This window comes from Berghia stephanieae, chromosome 6, assembly GCF_034508935.2.
Source record: "Berghia stephanieae isolate SIO BIC M18660-M18661 chromosome 6, UCSD_Bste_1.3, whole genome shotgun sequence".
Lineage (NCBI taxonomy): Eukaryota > Metazoa > Mollusca > Gastropoda > Nudibranchia > Aeolidiidae > Berghia > Berghia stephanieae.
The window spans coordinates 32,846,918-32,869,720 of NC_088365.1; the positions used below are offsets into that span (position 1 = coordinate 32,846,918).

Consider the following 22,803-nt stretch of genomic DNA (forward strand, 5'->3'; position numbering starts at 1 on the left):
GAAAAGAGCAATATCCACTAAACGTACTCAAAATGCTTTATGGGGTCTATGCCAAACAGCAGCACTTAATATGTAGAACAAGACATGCCGCCTGCTAGGCGATATAACATTTTTCTTTAGGACAGAAGCAATGCTGTCAGCGACTATGTACTCATTTTACACCTGAGTACGGTGAAAGAATGTAAGTAAAGAGCTTTTGCCAAAGAATCAACTATGCGCTGCTCATAGCGGGACTCGAACCCTGGACCTTCCAATCCGAAGGAGAGTGTCAAACCACAAGACCAAATAGACGCACAAATATAATGTTATGAGTAACTTGCAAACTATCACTTGTTGATTCAAATGATTATTTAGAAAATCTGCTGGGCTGTAATGATAAGTCATTAATTTCAGTTTGGGAATCCCCATCTGGCCGCCCTCCTACAGATTCATTTGGGCGCAGACCACACTTTATTACCCGACCGATTTTGACTGATGATGTCTCGAAAGATTCGTCTCGATCTACGTTAATTTCCTGAATGCAGTAGCATAATAAAAACACATATTAGCAACGAACACATATAATCAATTAAAGCAAATCATGAACAACCACAACATTGAGATGGCAACAAAACTCCGGGTAATGAAATCATACGTGTGGTCTGTGCTTCTTTATGGCAGCAAGTGTTGGAAGATTAACAAAGAATGTGAACGTAGAATAACTGCAGCCAAAATTTGGTTTTATAGACGCATTCTTAGAATCTTATGGAAAGATAAAATAAAAAACAAGGATGTATTAAAAGAAATTGGAGTACAACCAACTTTGGTAAACACCATCAGAAAAAGACAGTTACAATTTCTCGGACATATTTATAGAAAAAAAAAAAGGAATTGAAAAGATTGTACTTACGGGTAAATTTGTTGGGAAGAAAAGAAGAGGGAGACAGAGAATATTATGGTATTACATTGACAATCTGAACGGATGGATTGGTGGAGGAGGAACAGGAATCGAGCTATTCAGAAGATCTGAGGACATGGTTGGAGGGACATGATCGCCGATGTCTGCAACAGGCCTGGCACTTGATGATGGTGATGTATGTACGTACGTATGGAAAAGTGGCATCGATTGATTTGTGGCAATTTGTGGTGTAACGCATTGTTGAGGATGATCAGCGACCCGATGAGTGACAATGATAACGAATCTCTGGCTTTGGAGTTGTAAGTTAGGTCACTTACCATACGTCTCCCTTAAAACACCCGACTAATGCATTGGTGGGTCTCTCTCTATGAAAGTGAAAGGTACCATTGTAAGAGTGCACATTGCAGGCGACTTATCCTGTATTGAATCAAATTTGGGTTATTTATAGACTCCGTTGTGACGCATTGAGCAATGCAAAATCGTAGCATTTCGCTACATCAAAATAAGGAATGCTACCGTATCTACTGTATTATACTAATTACTAATTACCCCCCCCCCCCCCAAAAAAAAAAAAAAAACAAAAAAAAACCAACAAAATAAAACAAAGAACAAAAAAAAAAAAAAAAAAAAAAAAAAAAAAAAAAAAAAAAAAAAAAAAAAAAAAAAAAAAAAAAAAACCCAACAAAAAAACAAAACAAAGAACAAAAAAACAACAACAAAAAAAAACAAACAAAACAAACTACAAAACATACAAACAAACAAACAAACCAGCAGAAGAGTTTAAGGACCAAGAACACCCATTTATTCGACCATGTATCTTGTGAAACGTCCAAAATACGCTGATCCGAAACAAAACCTAGTTATTTTTAGGTCTCTCTTCGTGCCACATGTATATCGCATTCTTATTGTTGGCTTAGGAAACTAGGTCGCACACCTGGATTGCCAGATCTGCCCAAAAGCATTATTATTATTATTATTTTAAAGTAATAAATGACTAAATAACAATGATTTTAAACTAAAGACAATTAAAAAAAACATATTTCAACATTTTGAAATCTGTTGACGAATTCTTTCCGAGAAACTAAATGCAATCCAATGTTTATAGTATTTCATATTTTTTATAGCTTTAAAAAGTATCACATCTGGCCAATTCAAATGACAAAAAAAAAAAAACAAAAAAAAAATTAAAAAAAAAAAAATGGCGAGAGAGAGAAAAACAAGGAACTAGGAATTGATAGGTATTATTATAATAATTTTTTATATCATTCGTAAATTAAATTACATTTTGAAATGGAAAAGATATTTTTAAAAATAGCAAGCCACCAGTAGACCGGCGCTGTATTGTACTGTAGTCTATTGTGTATCACTACCACAATCTATCATCATTCTCATTCTCTTCCTCACCTGGAATTTGGGAATTCTGGCAGCAGTAACATGTTTATTTCACTAAAAATTATTACTTAAACTATAAAAATGAGTAAAAAACAATTGAAAATCAACCATCATATTCATTTTCTGTTAAGGAGCCCTTTCATACCACCACCCCTCCCCATCCCTTCCCTCCTTTAACCGTAACCAAAGCTCCTATAAAACTAAAACCTTAGAGTAAGTTCTTTATTTTGAATTTTGATGGGTTGTAGGTGTAACGCTGGCGAGCATTGCAATCCTAACTAATAAAAATGACCCTAGTTGTAGATGAACAATTAAGAAAACTAATACACGCTAAGAAAAGACGAAATGTTGAGGTTTTAGTTTTAGGGAAGGCAGGCGGGTTGGGAGGGCTCCCTTAAAGAAAAAAAAAAAAAAACAGAGACAAAGCTTATTTTAAGGAAAGTTGTGTAATCTGTCCTAAATTAAATACATTCATAAAACTATGGCTTTGACTTTGACCTCAGGGTTAAATTGGTTCCAGATACAAATCATCTTTGGAGCTTTTTGAGATGTTTTTGACCAAGGAAAAATACCCTTCTAGTGATAGACTAAACCTATCATTGCTTGATAAAAAATACTTATGATTTTGATTTAGTAACTGTAGCAGCCCACTTGCTCGGGTATACTTCAGATTATTCGATCATATTGTTTTGAGAGTTTTTTTCTTCACAATAATGCCCCTAATCTGGATACCTCTGTTTTCGGGATTGCTGATTTGAAAAAAAAAAAAAATTATATTACTTTATATGATTTTAATCTCTCCGGAAGAAAATTCTTTATCAGAATCACTGCTCTGATTTTGTATTGGGAGTACAGTGCTACACATAAAAATCGTTTCAATTAAACGGTGTTCCAATTAACCGAGTCTGACAATGGTTTTCACAACAGGAATACCCTATTAATACTACATGCATATATATATATAAAATTCACCCCGACATAACGGTTTAAGGCAGCCGTTACATTTGAACAATAATTATTGTAATAAAATTTCTGGAAAATCATGTTTAATGCATTCTATCTCTTTTCTTGCAGTTCATGACAAATTGGGTTAAGATGGAGGACAAAAGCAAGTAGCAGATTTTTAAATTATCCTTCTAATTTGTAGAGAAAAATTCAAGTTTCGAAAATTACGTATCAACTGCATTCAACCAAGCATGGCATCTAGGATGATCATCGTAAATTCCTTTTTGCTGTCCTTATTTGTTCTTGGAACATTTGGAATAAGAGAATGTGAGTATCTTCTTCACATTGTTTCTTCATATATATATACGTATAATTCCTCACTGGGAAATTAATTATGTACTATAGTTGAATCTTCGATAACGGTAACCTTTAAAAGACGGAATATCGATGATACAACTTGAATATTTCAAAAGTAACTGGTCTATGCCTAGCCTTACTGATGAATTCATAAGGTCAAAGAGGGTGATGTAACTTTGGGACAGTCATCTTGAAAAGCTTCACCCGAGACTCAATGGATGAGTTGATAGCTGTTGACACGTTAGCTGTCAAAATGACCAATGATTAAAAGGTCAAGAATCTAAGGCACCAATCAATCTTTGCTCAACAACTCATGAGAGTAAAAGTTTGAGATATGGTGATTGCCGGACTTATGAAAATTTTCCTGCTTAGTTATGAGTGACTATTGTGCATCTGTAGACATCAAAGGGTAAGCTTAGACTTCGATCTTCAAAGGTTGTCTACTTGAATGACATCATCATATAGGGAATCCATTTTCTTCTGCCTCCATAATTATAATGAAAGATATAGGCCTTAAGGCAGTACCAAGCCAGCGAGTAGGCCTACTTATGATACATGTTTAAAAAGAGTGTTTATTATGCAGTTCACATTTATTGAAAACATTCCCTTATCTGATATAGGAAAGAAAATTAATATCAATGGGAATGTCGCTTGTTATCTTTATATTTTTTTTTTCTTAATCAATCTCAGTTGCATCTGTTGCTCAGTTATATGTTGTCTGTTCTTAGAAATGTAAGCGGCTATATTGTATGACACTCGCTTCCGGATCAGAAGATCCTAGGTTTCAGCCTTGATCAGCATATAGTTGAGTCCTTGGAAGAGGCTCTTTACTCACATTCTCTCACCGTACTCAGATGTAAAATGAGTACCTTGTCGTTAACAGCATTTTCTCTTTTTTAAAAAAATTGTAATTTCGCCTGACAGTATGTCTCTTTCTACATGTTACGTGTTACTGTAAGTCAGGGACCCTTTTAAAGCGATTTTGAGTGGATATTGCGCTATTTAAAAGCTCAAGCTCAAGTTAAGCAGTGTTGAGTATGGTCAGTAATCAGGTATATGTCAAAAATAGCAAAATGCAGGCCTTGGCATTGTATCCTTTGGTAAGGCACATTACTTGGCCACCCTCCCCCCCCCCCCCCAACTAATTATGAATGAGATTGAAGTTCCAATGTCCTGTTAAGGGAATAAATGAAGCATGGTAAATTTCATTGAGCATAGTGAATTTGTAAAAATAAATGCACTCATAAAATGTTCTTATTTATTTTCATTTCTTTGATTCTATTCTGTTCTGTTGTTTTAGATTTTATGGACAAATTGTCAGATTGCGGTCGCACAGTGAATGTTGATGAGAATGGTGTTAAAATTAATGGTAGAAGCATGACAGCCCCTGCAAACCCTCCATTGTCATGCATCATATACCTTCGCTCTGGCTACACTCGGAATGATGGGACCAACAAACTACAAATAGAGGTTGATTATCTGAATATCAAAGATTGTATGATCAAAGTGGATCTTTTTAACGGACGTAGAAGTGTTGGAGAGTATCTGGTTAGTATTAAAATGTGACTTCTATATTATCAACACTTGACTCTAACCATGCAAGTGATAGTCACAATTATATTTTTATTGCCCAGTCTCAGTGACATGAGATATGGTGTTTTAATTTTTATACCATCAACCATCTACACATCCAATTCTAACTACAATAAGAGCAGTATTTGATTTATGCTGAAAATTGACTATAAATTTATCTCAGTTGTGACTATGTTTATTTTATATATTTTTATTACTTTTCAGAAAAATTTCATGTCCTTTTTACAATCCCATTGATACAATGTTTTACGATGTGCTGATGAAGCTGTGTCCAATGTGGTTTCAAATCTTATTGGTTTTTGGTCTTTTTGGTTTTTGACTCATCACATGAGTCTGACAGACTGTTCAGGAAGAGCTATAATATCTGAAGCAGCATAAAACAATTTGACAAGGTTTTTTTGAGCTAAATTATTTGACACCTAGTCTTATGGAACTACCACGAGTTTTCATAAGAGAGATTTTAAAAAAATACTTCATTAAAATGTGTAAATCATTCTTCTTAATGGGTATCCTGTTTCGGTCTCTGTTTTAAGATTTTGATTGACCTTGGTTGGTCATATGGACTGATTACTTATCTTTAAGCACCTTAGTTGAATTTGAATTTTATTGAAATTCTTGAATGTAGTCTCGAGTTACAATGGGACTAAGATTGATTAAGGATGGATTCAGGACGAATTCTAATGGTGAGGAATATAACAACCCATATCTGTGTCCCTGGATATTATTCTTTCTCATTTTTGTGCAACGCTCCACAGTATGATGTTTCATCTTGTAATAAATTCAAGTGATTTTGAGCATCGTCAGACACTGGATAAGAGATGATGATTGTAAAAGTCTGGCCTAGTGCAGATATGCTAACCATCCCTATTTGATAGGGAAATTCCTGATCGTGTTGCCCTAATCCCTAACTCCCGATTACATATATTCCCAATAAGAGTTTCACATTTTTATTATGTTAAAAAGGGAATGATAATAAGTATTGTAAATGATAATTGAGCAATATGGTAATATGATTTAATCACCATGGTTATGTTTGATATTACAATGTGGTCTATGGTGCCTCATCTTCAAGTATTCATTTTACTTGGATCTGATAATAATAAATGGATGGCATCATCTTAAAAGAATAGCACATTAAAAGGAAAAACAAAACAAAATAACACAAATAGTCCTGTAACTGTAAGTTATTTTCTTTTATTTGCCCGTTGAATTTGTTATTAGTTGTCAGTTTGGCAGGCTCAAGTTTGACTAATCTAAAATTCCCTATTTGGCATTTTGAAAAGTTGGCAATATGCTAATGTTTCGTCCTTGTTTCAGGTATTTTACACACAGTGCTCGACTCAGTTGTGAATGAGTACCTGGCTGTATGATGTGAGGAATATTGTGAGAGGCTTGCACAAAAAAGAAGCTGAACTGGTGACTTAAACTGTATGACATTGAAAGTTGGATCCAAAGGGGAATAATTAAAACATTTTGAAGCTTATTGATCTTGGTGAAACATTGGAAGTAAACTGTATAAATATACGTGCTTTTTTGCTTTTTCTAAAAGTTGCCATTGAAAGAGATCTTTCTTTTTTATAATTTTACAATATAAAAAAATGTTTTGTGTGTGTATTTAATTTAGAAAGCCATGTCGTGCCAGCAAAACACTGTGGATGTCATCTATTCCACTTCGAATGAAGTCACTGTACGATTCACTCGTCCACAAACCCTTTTCAACACAGAGTATGGATTTTCTCTTACCATCAAGCCTTGGAGTAAGGATAAGTTTTTACAAGGGTCATATTTTCCTTTATTTTTACTTGTGTGATGAATTAAGAATTTGCAAACAAAATAGTGTATTCTATTGTTTAATGGACAAACTTTTAAAATTGAGGCAGGTTTTTTTTTTTGTTTTTTTTTTCTTCTTTCCATTGATGACATGGAGACTTCTGTTGGGTTTTATGATTAAAAATATTTTAAAAAAAATTAAAATTGATTTTACTTCATGACATTCCGGGACATTTAAATAATTAATTCGTCTCCTTAACACAATACTATAATATACATTACCTAAGTAAAAATAGAATGAAATTGACATTTTAATTAGTAAAATATTTTTATTCAGTTTCTAGAAACATATTTTAAAAACATTATGACATAAATATCTTCTGTTTCTTTTTTTTTTCCATTCATAAGAGGACCGCAGTGTGATGGAGTCAGAAGAAGGACAGGAGAAATTGTCCATAGGTGCCATTATCGGAATCGTAATTGGTTGTCTTGTTATTGTCGCTGTTCTCATCTTGTTGTGTTGGTTTTGTTGCACTGGAAGAAGTAAGTTTTCAAATGGTTGAACTCAATACAGTTTTAATACATTAATAATTATTGTTGCCATGCATTCAGGGAAGTTTCAATTATTTTTTTTTCCCTTACTCTTCTCATGCAAGACTCTTAAACATATTAGCTACTGCCTATTTCATGACACCAATCCTAATAAATTTTTCTATTAGCTTTGGTTTGCTGCTTGCATTATCTTCTTGTCTTATCCTTTTTATTATATTTCGTACACAGATATAGGAAAGCAATCCAAAGTTATCTTTGGTCTTATTTTTATATTGTTGGAATCCATGATTTAATTATGCAAATATTGGTCTACTAGATAGCTTATAGAAATTTTACTAGTGCAATTTGAAAAAATGTACTACTGTTTTCTTTTGTTTGAAATGAGATATTCTTTAGCCCCTTTGATGTAAAGAACTATAAGATTCTTTAACTCCTGTGTTTAAAATTGTGAACAAGCTCTCAATGCCACTGCGCAGCCTTCGGAGGGTGTTTTGGAATGAAATATCAAACGCAGGGGTTTCAGAATCTTAACAATTTACCCTCCAATGACCTCACATATATTATATTTATCAAAGTATTCACTTTGACATTAATTGTTTCTCCGTTTTAATTATTTGACACTGGTCAGGATATTATTACTCGTCAAAATCTATTTTGATTAAAACTGGATGTGTGCTGGGAAAACATTATTTTTTTAAATCCCACATTTTTTTATAATGGATAATAAGGACGCCTCATAATATTTTTACAAATTTAAATATGCTATGTAAAATTGAATAATTTTTTGTTTCTTTAATGATAGTCATGTATTAGTATTTACCTTTGTTAATCGGATGGATTTTATACAGTTAACAAATATTAATATCCTTGGTGTTTAAATAATTTACAGTTTCTGGCAAGTTTGGAGGTCAGTCTAAGAAAGCAGTTCCTGGTCAGGTGAACAAAGGACTAACTGAGGAGAAATACAAAGCGCCAGCCTTAGTTTTGAATGTATGTTTGGGTCTATTTCAGTCTTCATCATCATCATCATCATTGTTTTACCTCGTTATTCCAAACATAGATATCAGATTACTGACCTCCCATAGTGGGCAAGGATGTACTCACTGTGTCATTTATCCCCCTTTATCTGCTTTCCAACATGCTTTCTGTCTTTGTCGTGGAATGAGGTTACTTAGTTTTGTCCTGGCCCTGGCTGTTATAGAAACAGTCGAATTTATAGTTATATTTTTGGGAGATATTTTTTTACCTTGTAAATCATCTCTCTTTTATGCACTGTATTATGTTTTATTTTCATTTTATATATGATATGTAAAAATTTGAGTGTATTCCTATAAGTGGGGGCTTGTGCTTGTGTCCGTATGAGACTTTTAGGTGATCTCAAACTAAGTACAACGATAGTGTACTCTTGGAATCTACATCTGTTCCCTATTTGTACCATTATGTCTTTCTTTTCTTGTGTACTTTTAGTTGTAAATCTAGAATTTTTTACTATCCCACTTTCTTCCTTTTTACTAGCGCTGATTTGTGTGCAAGCACTGTAAAACCCTTAAAAGCAAAAAAACAACAAAAACAAACAGGTATCAGATTATAATATTATATCATTATCTTAAAGACCTGAAAAGTGCCAGACAAAATTATGAAAGAAAAATATTCGTACACACTTATTCAGGTCTTTATCATGTACCAGTGCCTGCTTACTAATTTATTGCATTGTGATCTTACCTTGGACTTTGGTGAAATAAATTGTTTCAGATGAAGAAATTGTTTCAAAGCACCTCTTATCTTTTCCATTCCACTATGTTGAAAACCTTTAAAAATGAAAAAAAGGGGGAAAACTAGAAATTCGTGAAATAAAAAATAGACCATATCTGAAGCGTGAAAAGTACTAAATCTGAAGGGTCAAAAGTACTAATTTTAAAAATTTGAATATGATGAACAAAAAACAAAACATACAATGAAAATATAAATGAAAGACCTTCCACCACCAGAAAAGAAAATCCTTTGTAAGGAATCCATTTTATGAATTTGATTTTTAGCACAGGCTTCATAACAATGCTGATTAAACAGACTGGAATTTAAGTAGAAGAAAAATTCCGTTAAAACAATTTGTATTTGTTTTTATAATTTATTTTAGAAAAAAATGATAAAATGGCACTCTATTCTTAAGTGTGGATTGTGTTTCAAAAAGTGAAATTCATACCAAAGTTTATGAATTGACCCAGCAAGATAGGGCTTCATTTATCCCTGGAGTTGAAATTTTATTTTAGAGTGGATAGTATCTATTTTAATTTTTTTTTAAATTGTAGGTGTTAGATCTTTATTATTTAGGTTATCAGATTAGGGACAGGTATTGAAATATAGATAGATAAAAGTTTTAGTATACTGAACCGTCAAAGTACTTATATATATCTGTGGGGTCAAACACCATCAGAGGCATGGTCTATTTTTTTTCCTGCAAAACTTTGTATTTCAGGTATTTTAGAATGATTAATGTCATAGATATTTTTTTTATTCACAGGATCCAGCTGTTTGGAGCACAAATACTAGAGGAACCAATGACAGGTTCCAGCCCAGATATTTTCCGAGAGGAGTTCCAAGAAATGAAATGAGAGCAGGAGATGGTGCTTGGAATGGTGGACGAGGTGGTCCCTATAAAAACAACAATGATGGACTTGAGTATGAAATTAGACAGGGTGAAGGTAGAGGTTATTATGGAAACAATCAAAGACCTAGGACTCAAGAGTCGGGACACAATTATGAGCCATATGATGTAAATGGTGACAGGAGTAATACAAATAGAAAATCAAGTCCTCAATCCAGTCCCAAACAACAACAAAGACAAACACAACAAACACAACCACGAAAGGAAACTCTAATCGATGACGTTTTTGACTCTGATTCTAACACTCAAACAAGTGATTATGATGATGCAACATTACAAAAAAGACCACTGAGTGAAAATGGAGAAACGTCACCAAAATCCAAAAGGAAAAGTCAGCCTATCCCCGAAGAGGATGAGAACTTAAAGAGATCTCCTCAATTGGAGCGATACAAGTCCATGGATCTTCAAAGCCAACCTGATACAGATACGATCACAAGTCCAGTTCATATAAATGCCGGTGTGAGGGCAAGTGTAGAGGATGATCTCAGTGGGTCTCCAGTTGGAAGTTTAAGAAAAAAAGCTAAAGGACCAAAGTCTCCTCAAATGAAACGCAGAGGTGGCAAAGAACCTGATTCTACTGCAATGCCTCCTGAAGCATTTGAGCCCATCTTCAGTGGTGAGCCAATTTCTGGTATCAATTATGCCAGTAACCAGTATCTACCTGGTTATGGGCAGATGGCACCACAGTTCCCTGGTGGTTTTATGCCATATGGGCTCATTCCCTCTGGTGCTTTTGCTGCTCCTGGTGTTCCCGGATCTCAGACATATGCCTATGCATACCAGACGGTACCTCAAGGTGGTGACTTTGGAGGAAGAGGGCAACCTGCTACTCAAGGAGCTTGGGTGGTGCAAAACACACCAACAGCTGATGGCAACCGCCGAACAGCTTTTGCTGTAGAAGAGACAGCTTCTCCAGATAGGTCTCATGGAAAGAGGGGAAATAACTCTGATCCTTTTGGGAGAACACCTTATCGAGATAGTGGTAACAGCTCAAAAAAAGGAGGGAGGAGTCGACCCAAAGACAAGAATGGTTATGCTCCTGATATGTCTGTGGTCACTAGAGGAGCCGCCCCACCTGACCCAGGTCAAGGTCATCGGTCTGTGGCCTTGAAATCTGGTACCGACTCAGATACTGGTGTTCACACTGTCCAGGTATAGTCTTTTGTTATAATATTCCTACGTTCTATTTGATATTTAAAAATAATTTTTCCTACATAGATACTCCTTCACATCTAGGTCTAATACTTTATTGCACAATATCAGGCCAGAGTTTGTTATTATAAACCCCATTATATAATATTGTATTCCAGTATGACCTATCTTAGGCATCTTCTTGAACAATTCCTCTTTATCTTGCTTTTTCTTCGTTGCATTTTTACTTCATGTCTGCAACTTTCTTTCTATTGCCTTCCCTTTTCTGGCGCTGGATTGAGCAAAAAAGTGTTGCAAGCACTGTAACAACCCTTAAAAATTGAACTAAACAACCCACTTCAGGGGCACAGAAATTTTAAACACTGGCCACATATTTGAAGTAATTTCTTATCCTGCTCATTGGCTTTCAGTTGTTTGTCCTCTTTGGTGAAAGTTTCTCCGTACGATGTTTACAGGTTCTGACAATATCAATTTTTTTTTGTCGAATAATTTTATCACAGTACATCTGAATTAAATAAATAATTACAATCCTTTGTGCAGGGTGTTTGGACAGACACTGTAGCAGACCCAACAGATCCTGAACCAGGGGTAGAAAATCCGCAAATTACAAGGAAGACTATCACAAGAGTCACCACTAAAAGTGGCTATGCTGAGCTGCTCCCTGAAAACGATCCTTGTAAGTACAACATTAGAATATTTATTGATTAGGAGTTCCACTGCATTTGCTTTCAATGTGATTCAGAATGGATAAAATCAAGGAAATCAAAGAAAGCAGAATGACTTGCAAAAATTAAAGCTGTAAAAGAATGAAATTTATAGAGGGAAAAAAATGGACATTTGCATATTTGTAGTAGAATTACTCTCCAAAGCTGATTAACCTTTAACAGTGTCACGTGATATTAATAGTATATGGTTCACTAACATGATCACCAGTTATTCCCGCCAAAACAAGCATAACCAATACACAGATATATGAATTTCTATAACTGCTTATAGTCCTTGAGAACAGATCATTTCTCTGGCTTTCTAAAAATGACAACAATCTGCGGAGTGAAATCAGCTGTCTTCTCTCTATAAGTTTTTATATTATTATAAAAAGTGATCTTCTATGTTTCATTATTATTATTATTATTATTATTATTATTATTATTATTATTATTATTATTATTATTATTATTATTATTATTATTACTTTTTTTTTCAATAATGATAAAAGTGGACTGTTAAACTCTTTAACATTTAAAAAAAGATTGTTTGAGTTGGAATGTAATAATAAATCATGGATTCATCTTTTTTTTCAGTAATTGCCCTTGAAGCAGAACCAGCATTCTTGAATCCTAGTTCAAGACCATCCCAAAACCACACTACACCTGCCATCATGCCACCTGGCTCAGCCAATACTCCACCAAACATAGACTTCTACACCGGCAGCACATTGCCCCCTCCCGAGAGGACATCCACCCCGACACCGACACACCGTGCTCCTACTTACCAAGGTGTCATAAGGGATAGAATTCCACTAGATGATTCAACTGTGTAAAAGTGCATTCATAAACTAGTTTTTTAATGTATTTTTAACAAACCACTATTTTGTTTCGAAAAAATGTGATGATCATAAACTGTTTTTAATCAATGGAGTTCTTGCATTCAATAGCCGTGAATGTAGAACTGGTTTTTAGTGTGGCTTTGTGGTCTTTGGTATGACACTGGCTTTTAGATAGAAAGGTTCTGGGTTCAAGCTTGCTCGGCGCATAGTTGAGTCCTTGGAAAAGGCTCTTTACTCACATTCTCTCACTGCACTCTGTTGTAAAATGAGTAAAATGGCCATTAATAGCATTTTGTCTCTGTCAGAAAAAAAATAATTGTAATATTGCTTAACAGGCATCAGGTCTCTTTCTTCTTGTTACATATTGCTTTTGGTCTGGGACCCTCTGTAAAGTGCCTTAAGCTCGTTTAGTGGATATAGCGCTATATAAAAGCTAAATTAAAAAAAAAATTTTTAATCTTGCTATTCAAGGAATATGTCAGCCATTGGTGTTGGCTGTCTGGCTGGCTGTGTCTAAATTTTTCACCACTCAAAGCTGATTTTAGCATCCACTGCATTAACAAAAGAACAGTGTAAATTCAACAGCATGAATAGATGAAATAGAAATTCATATTTTCTGTCTTTACTTGAAATTGAACTATACATCTAGTTTTTGTGTGATTTGCAGCCTAGGAAAATTTCTCTCTCTCATTCTCTCTCTCTCTCTCTCTCTCTCTCTCTCTCTCTCTCTCTCTCTCTCTCTCTCTCATCTATCTATCTCTCTCTCTCTCTCTCATCTATCTATCTCTCTCTCTCATCTATCTATCTCTCTCTCTCTCTCTCTCTCCCTCTCTCTCTCTCTCTCTCTCTCTCTCTCTCTCTCTTTTTTTTTTCTTCTCCAGACGTTAGAATACTATAAAGAAAAGAAAGTTGATCTCGAATCCAAATTTTTCTTTTTCTCCTGACACATAAGTTGTGAAATATTTTCTCCAGTTTCAGAATATGAATGATTTTATAAGCAATAACATTGTCGACTTACAATTGTCTGACTGTCTTATTCAAAATTATTGCTTATTCAATTTTTTTTTTTTTTTTTTTTCTATATCTCTTTGAAAGAACTACAGTATCAATCCCATTTGCCTATTGTGGTATAAGCAAACAAAATCTAAGAGGAATTGGCTGCAGCAACATCCGGTTGTATTGCTTCTATTCTCTGTTTATGGAGCCAGCTGATGGTTTATGATGCGTGGCATATTTGCAAATTTACTTTTTATTTTCCATTTTACATTGGAGAGGTATTCAGTTTTCATGATGGTTGAATACTGCAATGGACCATGTTACCTATGTCAAAATGACATATTATACGCATTCCATGTAAAAATAATAAATTGGGTCTGATAAAGAAAGATTGTGTAAAATGATTCTATATGTGCATGGATGTGTGTGTGTGTGTGTGTGTGTTTGGGGAGAGTGGAATGTAATGGGTGAAGAAGATTTTAAACATTCCATATATGTACTTTTATATGATAAATTCATCTCACCATTGGTTTGAGTGTATATACCCGTACTTTTATATGATATATTCATCTCATCTTTGACTTGACATTCCATACACATATTTTTAATGAGATTGAATCCGCAATTTACATCATAAAGAATCTATGTATAGCTTTTCCCCAAGTACAAGTGCCTCCAAATATATAGATTAATGATAGGTAAAGAATCAATTCTCTTTCTCTCTCTCTGGGTGGCTATTTTTGGACCTCCCATAGTGAACAGGGAGGTCACTTGTTGTCTTCTATCCCCCTATATGTTTTCCAACTTGCTGTCTGTCTTTGTCTTGGAAGGAGATTATTTGGTATTGTCCCGGCCCTGATCGTTGTCCTTCACTGGGAGGGAAACAGTCAAATGTCTAGTGAGAGTTTTGTGAAATGATATTTTTTCTTTGCAAATCACCTCTCTGTTATGTACCGTTACATTTTTGTTTTGTATATATCTAATGGTTTGTAAACATTTGATTGTGTACCTCTTGGTGGAATCCTGTGCTTGTGCCTGTATGGGACTTTAGGTGATCTCAAACTAAGTACACTGATAGTGTGTTCTCAGAAATTTCATCTGTACCCCAATTGAACCATTTCCCTTTGTCTCACTTTTTCTCTTGGGCTTTTTAATGTAAACCTATGATTTTTGACGATCCAATTTTCGTCCTTTTTACTGGTACTAAAATGCTCTTTATGTGTTGCCAATGCCGTTCTAAACAAAACAAAAACATTTTGTTGTTGTCATTGTATGTTGATGATGTTCTTGTATTTCGTCCAAATGAACGTCAAAGTGCGGTCACTTGTATTTTATTTTTTTATAATATTTTTTTTTATTGTAAAACTTTTCCTATTTCAAACAATAATTATATGTAAATAAACATTACAGTTCTTTTTTCATTCATTTTATTTCATTAACACAAGCATCATTCAATATTTTATATACTATTGTACCTCTCAAATTCTGGGTTGGGTCTTCTGACCTCCCGTGGTGGGCAGGAGGTCACTTACTGTGTCTTCCATCCCCCTACACATCCATTTTTCGAGTTGCTTTCTATCTTTGGCTTGGAGCGAGATACTTGGTTTGTCCTGGCCTTGGCTGAAATAAAAAAAAGTCAAAGGTATAGAATTAGTATTAGTTTTGGCAGATGATTTTTTTCCCTTGTAAATCATATCTGGCCATTACTGTTATGTATTGTTATATTTTTGTTTGTTTTTGAATATAAAATGGTTTGTAAACATTTGAATCTGTCCTGGGTGGGGTTCCCTGACCTCCCATATTTTCCAATTTGCTTTGTTCCTGACCTCCCATAGTGGGCAGGGAGGTACTTGCTGTGTCTTCTATCCCCTATATCTGTTTTCCAACTTGCTTTCTGTCTTTGTCTTGGAATGAGATTACTTGGTTTTGCCCTGGCCCTGGCCTGAGTCCTAGCTGGGAGGGAAACGGTCAAATGCATATTGTTTTGGGAGATGATATTTTTTTCCTTGTAAATCATCTCTCTGTTATGTATTATTATGTTTCTTATTTTTAATGTATATGTAAGCATTTGAGTGTATTCCTCTTTGTTGGATTTTGGTGAGACTTATAGGTGATCTCAAACTAAGTACATCGATGGTTTGCTCTTGGAATCTGCATCTGATCCCTATTTGTTCCCAGTTCCCCTTTGTCTTCCTTTCTCTTGGGTGCTTTAATTGTAATTCTAGAACTTTTTACTATCCCATTTTCATCCTTTTTACTGGCGCTGATTTAACCTAAATGTGTTGCAAGCGCCGTAAAACCCTTAAAAACAAAAAACAAAACAAACAATTTGCTTTGTGTCATTGTGTTGGAATGAGATTACATGGTTTTGTCCTTTCCCTTGTCGGATTCTTGTCTGGGAGAAAAACTGTCAAATGTATAGTATTAGTTTTGCGAGATTATATTTTTTCTCCTTGTAAATCATCTTTGTTTTGTATTGTTATATAGGTTGTTTTAAATGTAAACATTTGGTTATGTTCCTCTTAGTGGGTTCCTGTGCTTGTGGCTAGATGAGATTTTTAGTTGATCTCAAACTATGCACAATGATAGTATGCTCTTGGAATCTAAATCTATTCCCTATTTCTACCATTCCCCTTTGTCTTATCTTTTCTTGGGAGATTAATTGTAATTCTAGAACTGTTTACTAACCCATTTTCTTCCTTTTTACTGGTGCTGATATGACCTTGATGTTTTGCAAGCGCCGTAAAACCCCTAAAAACAAACAAAACAAACAAGACAGTACAGTAGGTTGCAAAAAGATTAAATCAGCACTTTTTTTATTGTAGAATTTCCATTGGAAAAGGAAAATTGAAGTAAAGACAGAAATCTTGAAGATGACACAGTTCTTAACATAACAAATAAAATACAGACCAAACAGCTTGATGCTACATTTCAAAATGAAAATAGGAGGATGATTTTAAATGTGTATATATTATGTATGTCTATATTTTAAAACAGAGAATACAGAAAGGTTCTGAGAATCCCATGGACAGCATCTTGGAGAGAATGGGCCTTAAAGCTAAAGACCATCAGCTCATGTCAACCATGAAAAAAGTGAAGCTGTCATTCTTTGGCTAAATCAAAAGACACGTTTCAATTAAACTTATTTGCAATGAGGGTGCCTGCGAAGGCAAGCGAGCCTAAGGAGATGGTGGAATCAGGATATAGCAAACCGGATGGAGAGAACAACCACAGAGGCAGGATCCACCTTAATGAAGAAGATCAATAACATATGATAAGCGCAATAAAAATACCTAAGACTAAGAATAAATTTGGTTAGAAATAAACCAACTATAGGTCTGATGAAAATAATAGTAAATTAGTAAATGTTTAATCTTTGAAGACATAAAAAGTACCTTATAACATTTTGTTTAATTTTGTATACATTTTTATATTGAATGTTTTATGTTTGGTTTTCAAAATATGCAAGATATTTGAATGTTTAGTCCTTCCAACTCAAAATGCCCAATTGTTTTATTTTTTAACTTTTGACTGCTTTGGAGAAGAATATTTCAGTTTTGAAACTTTCACAATCTCAATTTGTCTTTATTGGAAATATGTTTTTTCGAAGTCACAGAGAGGCATCGTTAGGCACTTTTCTTTACTTGGGAATGAAGGGCTGTTTAGTGTTCTCCTTCCATCACTCAAAAAAATATAAGGTTTACATTGGTACTCACGAATTATGCTTGTTTGTTATTCCAAATTCTCATGTGCCCCACTGACACTGACCCAGCACATTATGAAATGTTTTTCAGTACCCTCCACACACACACACACACACACACACACACACACACACACACACTCACCTCACTAACAGAAAACTGACAATACAAGGATGGACTGTGATCGGGATGTTCGCTTTGACCATACTTTGGTTAAAACAACTTTGTCGTCTCGAACCTAATACAGATACATCAGTTACTGTATTGTACCTGTAATACATATACAATTGGAGTATTTTTTTTACAAAGTCAAAGAGAAAACAATGTTTATTTAGTGATCAAATTTCACCAAATCTGGATTTAGAAAAGACACAATAGTTTAAGATCACTGACTAAATCTAGTAAAAATTGGTGTTGTTTGTCAAAAGTTATGTGCAAAAAACTTTGGGCATTTTGAGATTACCAGGCAGTACCTTTTTTTTTTTTTTTTTTTTTTGATAAACTGTATTATATATTTTTCTATACACGAAGCAGATATCATTTCACAAAATTGATTTATGTCTACAAAAGTTACATTCCAATTTACAATGCTAATTAAATTTTGAAAAAAATCGACAATTTTTATAGAACTCACTTTGTGTCATGTTTTTTTTTTTGTTTTCATCATAATCATAATCCTGGGTGGGATCTTTTGAGTTCTGGGTGGGGATCCTGACCTCCCATAGCGGGCAGGGAGGTACATACTGTGTCTTCTATCCCCTTATATCTTATCCAACAAGCTTTCTGTCTTTGTCTTGGAATGAGATTACTTGGTTTTTTCCGGGCCTTCGTCGGAGTCCTGGCTGAGAGGGAAACAGTCAAATGCATAGTTATTGTTTTGGGAGATGATATTTTTTTCCTTGTAAATCATCTCTCTGTTATGTATTATTATATTGGTTATTTTTAATGTATAATGTAAGCATTTGAGTGTATTCCTCTTTGTTGGATTTGTGCTTGTGTCCTGATGAGACATAGGTGATCTCAAACTAAGTACATTGGTGGTATGCTCTTGGAATCTACATCTGATCCCTATTTGTTCCCATTCCCCTTTGTCTTACTTTCTCTTGGGTGCTTTAATTGTAATTCTAGAACTTTTTACTATCCCATTTTCTTCCTTTTTACTGGCGCTGATATAACCTAAATGTGTTGCAAGCGCCGTAAAACCCTTAAAAACAAAACAAACGATCTTTTGAGTTCACAAGGTGTGCTGAGAGGTCACCATTGCTGTCTTCTATCACCTTTAACTGTTTACCCTTTTTGCTTTGCTCTTTCTTTGTTCTAGGTTAGTATTGCTCGTTTTTTCCCTGGTCCTGGCAGGGGATCCTTAGCTAATAGGAAGGTAGTTAAATTTATCATATTTATGATTCCCTTTTTTTTTTTTTGAGAGGTGACAGTTTTTTACAAAGTAAATCATCTCTATTTATGTACTATTTTCGTTTTTAGTGTTGAGCTACACTTTCAAACATTTGAGTATATCCTTTAGAGCAGAATCATTTTCCTGTGCCGGGATGGGACTTTTAGGTAAGGTCAAAATAGACACATTGATGGAATACTCGTGGAATCTTCTGTTCCCTATTTGAACCAGTCCAGTTTGTCTTACTTTTTCTTTGGTGATTTAACTTCAGATCCTTTTCCTCATCTTCCTTCTTACTGGCTCTGAAATGGCCTAAAAATGTCGCAAGCAACGTAAAACCCATAGAAACAAACAAGCATAATCTCATTGGTCGATTCTCTTACAATTCTTATTTAAATATTACAGAAGAATCTGCTAGAAGTCAACTTGCTGAATGTCAACTCTCGCTCTTATCTATCTACATTGATGTAGGTCTTTTTGTTTTCCCTTTTTTAAAAAAAAATATTACACCCATTTTTCTGGGTGGGGTCTTTGACCTCCCATAGTGGTTTACCGTGTCTTTTATCCTCCTACATCTGTTTTCCAACATGCTTTCTGACTTTGTCTTGGACTGGGATTGCTTGGTTTTGTCCTGGCCCTAGTTGGGAGGGAAACGGTCAACTGTATAGATTTTTGGGAGATTTTTTTTTTTGGTATTGTAAATTATCTCTCTGTTATGCACTGTATTATGTTTTGTTTACATATTACATACGATTTGTAAACATTTGAGTGTCTCCCTCGAAAAGGGGACCTGTGCTTGTGTCTGGATGAGACTTTTAGGTGATCTCAAACAAGTACTTTGGTAGTGTGCTCTTGGAATCTGCATCTGTTTCCTATTTGAACCAATTCCCCTTAACTTTTCTTGTGTGCTTTAATTGTAATTCTTTTACTTTTTTACTTTCTCATTTTCTTCCTTTTTACTGGCGCTGATATGACCTTAATGTGTTGCAAGCGCCGTAAAACCTCTAAAAACAACAAGCACCGATTTTCAGTTGAAAACAGAAACACACATGCATGCACACATATACACATACACCTAAAATAAGTAAGTAAACAATTGTCAACTTACTCTAATCATGAAATCAAAGGATATATTTCCAACTGAATAAAGAGAGATTAGAAGAGTTGTTATGCTAATCTTGTATAAGTGGAAGAACCATTTTGAAATGACATCTCACAACATATTATGTTTAATAACTGACACTTATCTAGTGTACGATTTGCATAAGTTTTTCAACCGGCTATATGGTCTCGTGGTATGACACTTGCTTTCAGATTGGAAGGTCCTGGGTTCGAGCCTCGTGCTCGGCGCATAGTTGAGTCCTTGGAAAAGGCTCTTTACTCACATTCTCTCACCGTACTCAGGTGTAAAATGAGTACCTGGCCGTTTACAGCGTTGTCTTTGTCCGAAAAATTGTAATATCACCCAATAGGCGTCATGTCCCGTCCAACATGCTAGATGTTGCTGTTGACCAGGGACCCCTTGTAAAGCGCTTTGAGCACATTTAGTGGATATTGCGCTATATAAAGCTCAATTTTTTTATATTTATTTGTATGTATATATATATATATATATATATATATATATATATATATATATATATATATATATATATATATATATATATATATATATGTCGTTTATTTGAAGATATTCTTGAGAAATTATACTGTGAAATATTTTTACATTTTTTCCTGTTTGAGAAAGAGCAGAGGAACAGAACAATAAGAAGCAAAGAGAAAATAGGCAACTCTAAAGGGATAAAAGACCTTACCAGTAGCCCCCCCCCCCCCCCCCCCCCCCCCAACTATTTTTTACACATATCACGATCATCACACTGAGTTGTAGCCACGTCCATCAAGTTGAAAGAAATATTTTCTTATTCCTCTATTCTTGAGCTTGGGCTTTTATATAGCGCAATATCCACTAAACGTGATCAAATCGCTTTACAAGGGGTCCCTGGCCAACAGCAACATAACATTGAAAAAAACCAAGATGAAATAGTGACATTCTGGATGAGTAAAGTTTATTTAATTAAAAATGGCACTAAGGACAACATGTAACAAGGTCACACCCCAATGATCTTTATCTCACAATCAATATGATAACTTGAAGCATCATTCTGTCAATATCATTCTGTAATACTAATATATATTACACTGAATTATATTTCCTTCGTGGTATTAACCAGTTAACAGACACGTATTTAAAAATGTGGCCAGGAAGCTCGTCCTTCAATTATTGATCGATTTAAATGATCCTCTTGCAAAAAAACCTCTCAAATTTGGGACCTCAATTGATTAGTGAACAAAAACTTCTAATAGTTTTCATAAAAATAAAATAAAAAATAAATAAAAGACATAAACATTTCTGATATTGTGTAACTAGTAATATTTGACAATATTACATAGATACTACAGAGTTCAGTTCGTATTAATAATCTCATATCAAATGTACGTAGACACATCTCCCCCTTTTCCCCTCTTGAAATTCAGTGACCTGGATTTGAAAACTGATTTTAGGACGATAATGTAAAAGGCCCTATTTAAAAAAACAAATACTAAAAAAATATTGGGAGCTTGCATTCATTGAAACTTTGGCTATAGCGTTAATCAACAAACTTGTTAACCCTGTACAAGCTTACTTTTGGAGGCTTTCACTCATAAAGTGGGCAGAAAGCTTACCTGCGTTCTCATAAGCAATGTAAACTACTGTTATACGTTGTGTTTTTCTTGGTTTAAATTTGTGTTGATTAAAGACGAAGCTAAAAATAAACTTTTAAACATTTAAAATTTATATCAAAACGATTTGGAAAATATAATACAAAAATGTTTACCTTTGAATGTTTGAGAGAAAAAATGCTAATAAATTATTTTAGACAGTATGCACATATATATATAAAAGTGTATGGCTTTTTTTCTAATAATAATTTAGAAATTTTAATTAGATTGAAAGTAAAGTCATAATAATTTTGGCAAATTGTCAGTAAATCGGGAATACCTTACATACATACACACACACACACACACACACACACACACACACACACATATAGCGGTATTTTCTTCAGGTTCTCAAATGACATCGCTACAAGTATAGTCGACTACATATATGTGTATACAATACTCAACAATCTTGTAAACCCAAGGCTTGAATAGGGTGGGAAGTGCTCGCTCGTGAAGGGGGCAGTAGGCTTACCTGTGCTCTAATAAGCTATATAAAATAGTAGTGGTAGTAGTAGTAGTAGTAGTAGTGGTATAAAATAATATGTTTAAAAATAAAAATAAAAACGGTGTTAAGGACAAGATATCACAATTAATATCAAAATTATTTATAAAAATACAAAAAGGATTACATTTAAATAATTGAGAGAAAAAATACTAATGAACTGTTTTATATATATTACAATATTACATGTATGGCTCTTTTTTTTCTAAGAAACATTTAGCATATAGAATTAAAATCAATATAATTGTGCCAAATTGTCCGTAAATTGGAATTGCATAACACAATCACTAACACACTCAAACACACACGCACAAAACATGTATGTGTACATAATCAAGTATGCATATATATATATATATATATAATATATATATATATATATAATATATATATATATATATATATATATAATATATATATATATAAAACTTTCACTTCTACTTCCTGATTAGAGCTAACGCTCGATACAACGTTGTAGAAGTTAAACAATCATAATTATACTTGAAATGTTTATAAATAATAGCTCCTTTTATAAAAAAGTTGAGCACTATTATGTCATGGCTTTTGTTTTTATA

At 34.1% G+C, this 22,803-nt stretch overlaps 1 protein-coding gene across 2 annotated transcripts; it reads left to right on the forward strand.

Moving 5' to 3' along the window:
* Positions 1 to 2,055: 2,055 nt before the first annotated feature.
* On the forward strand, positions 2,056 to 18,196 carry LOC144974899 (uncharacterized). 2 transcript variants are annotated; one of them, XM_078918367.1, is made up of 9 exons: positions 2,056 to 2,136; positions 3,365 to 3,562; positions 4,893 to 5,140; positions 6,810 to 6,942; positions 7,364 to 7,498; positions 8,397 to 8,497; positions 10,026 to 11,321; positions 11,862 to 11,997; positions 12,623 to 18,196. In XM_078918367.1, exons 2-9 carry the CDS (start codon positions 3,487 to 3,489, stop codon positions 12,859 to 12,861), a joined length of 2,364 nt encoding a protein of 787 aa, XP_078774493.1. In that variant the 5' UTR covers positions 2,056 to 2,136; positions 3,365 to 3,486; the 3' UTR covers positions 12,862 to 18,196. The 2 variants fall into 2 exon arrangements, with proteins under 2 accessions (XP_078774493.1, XP_078774494.1); XM_078918368.1 differs by lacking the exon at positions 2,056 to 2,136 and adding an exon at positions 2,242 to 2,327.
* The last annotated feature ends 4,607 nt before the right edge of the window (positions 18,197 to 22,803 follow it).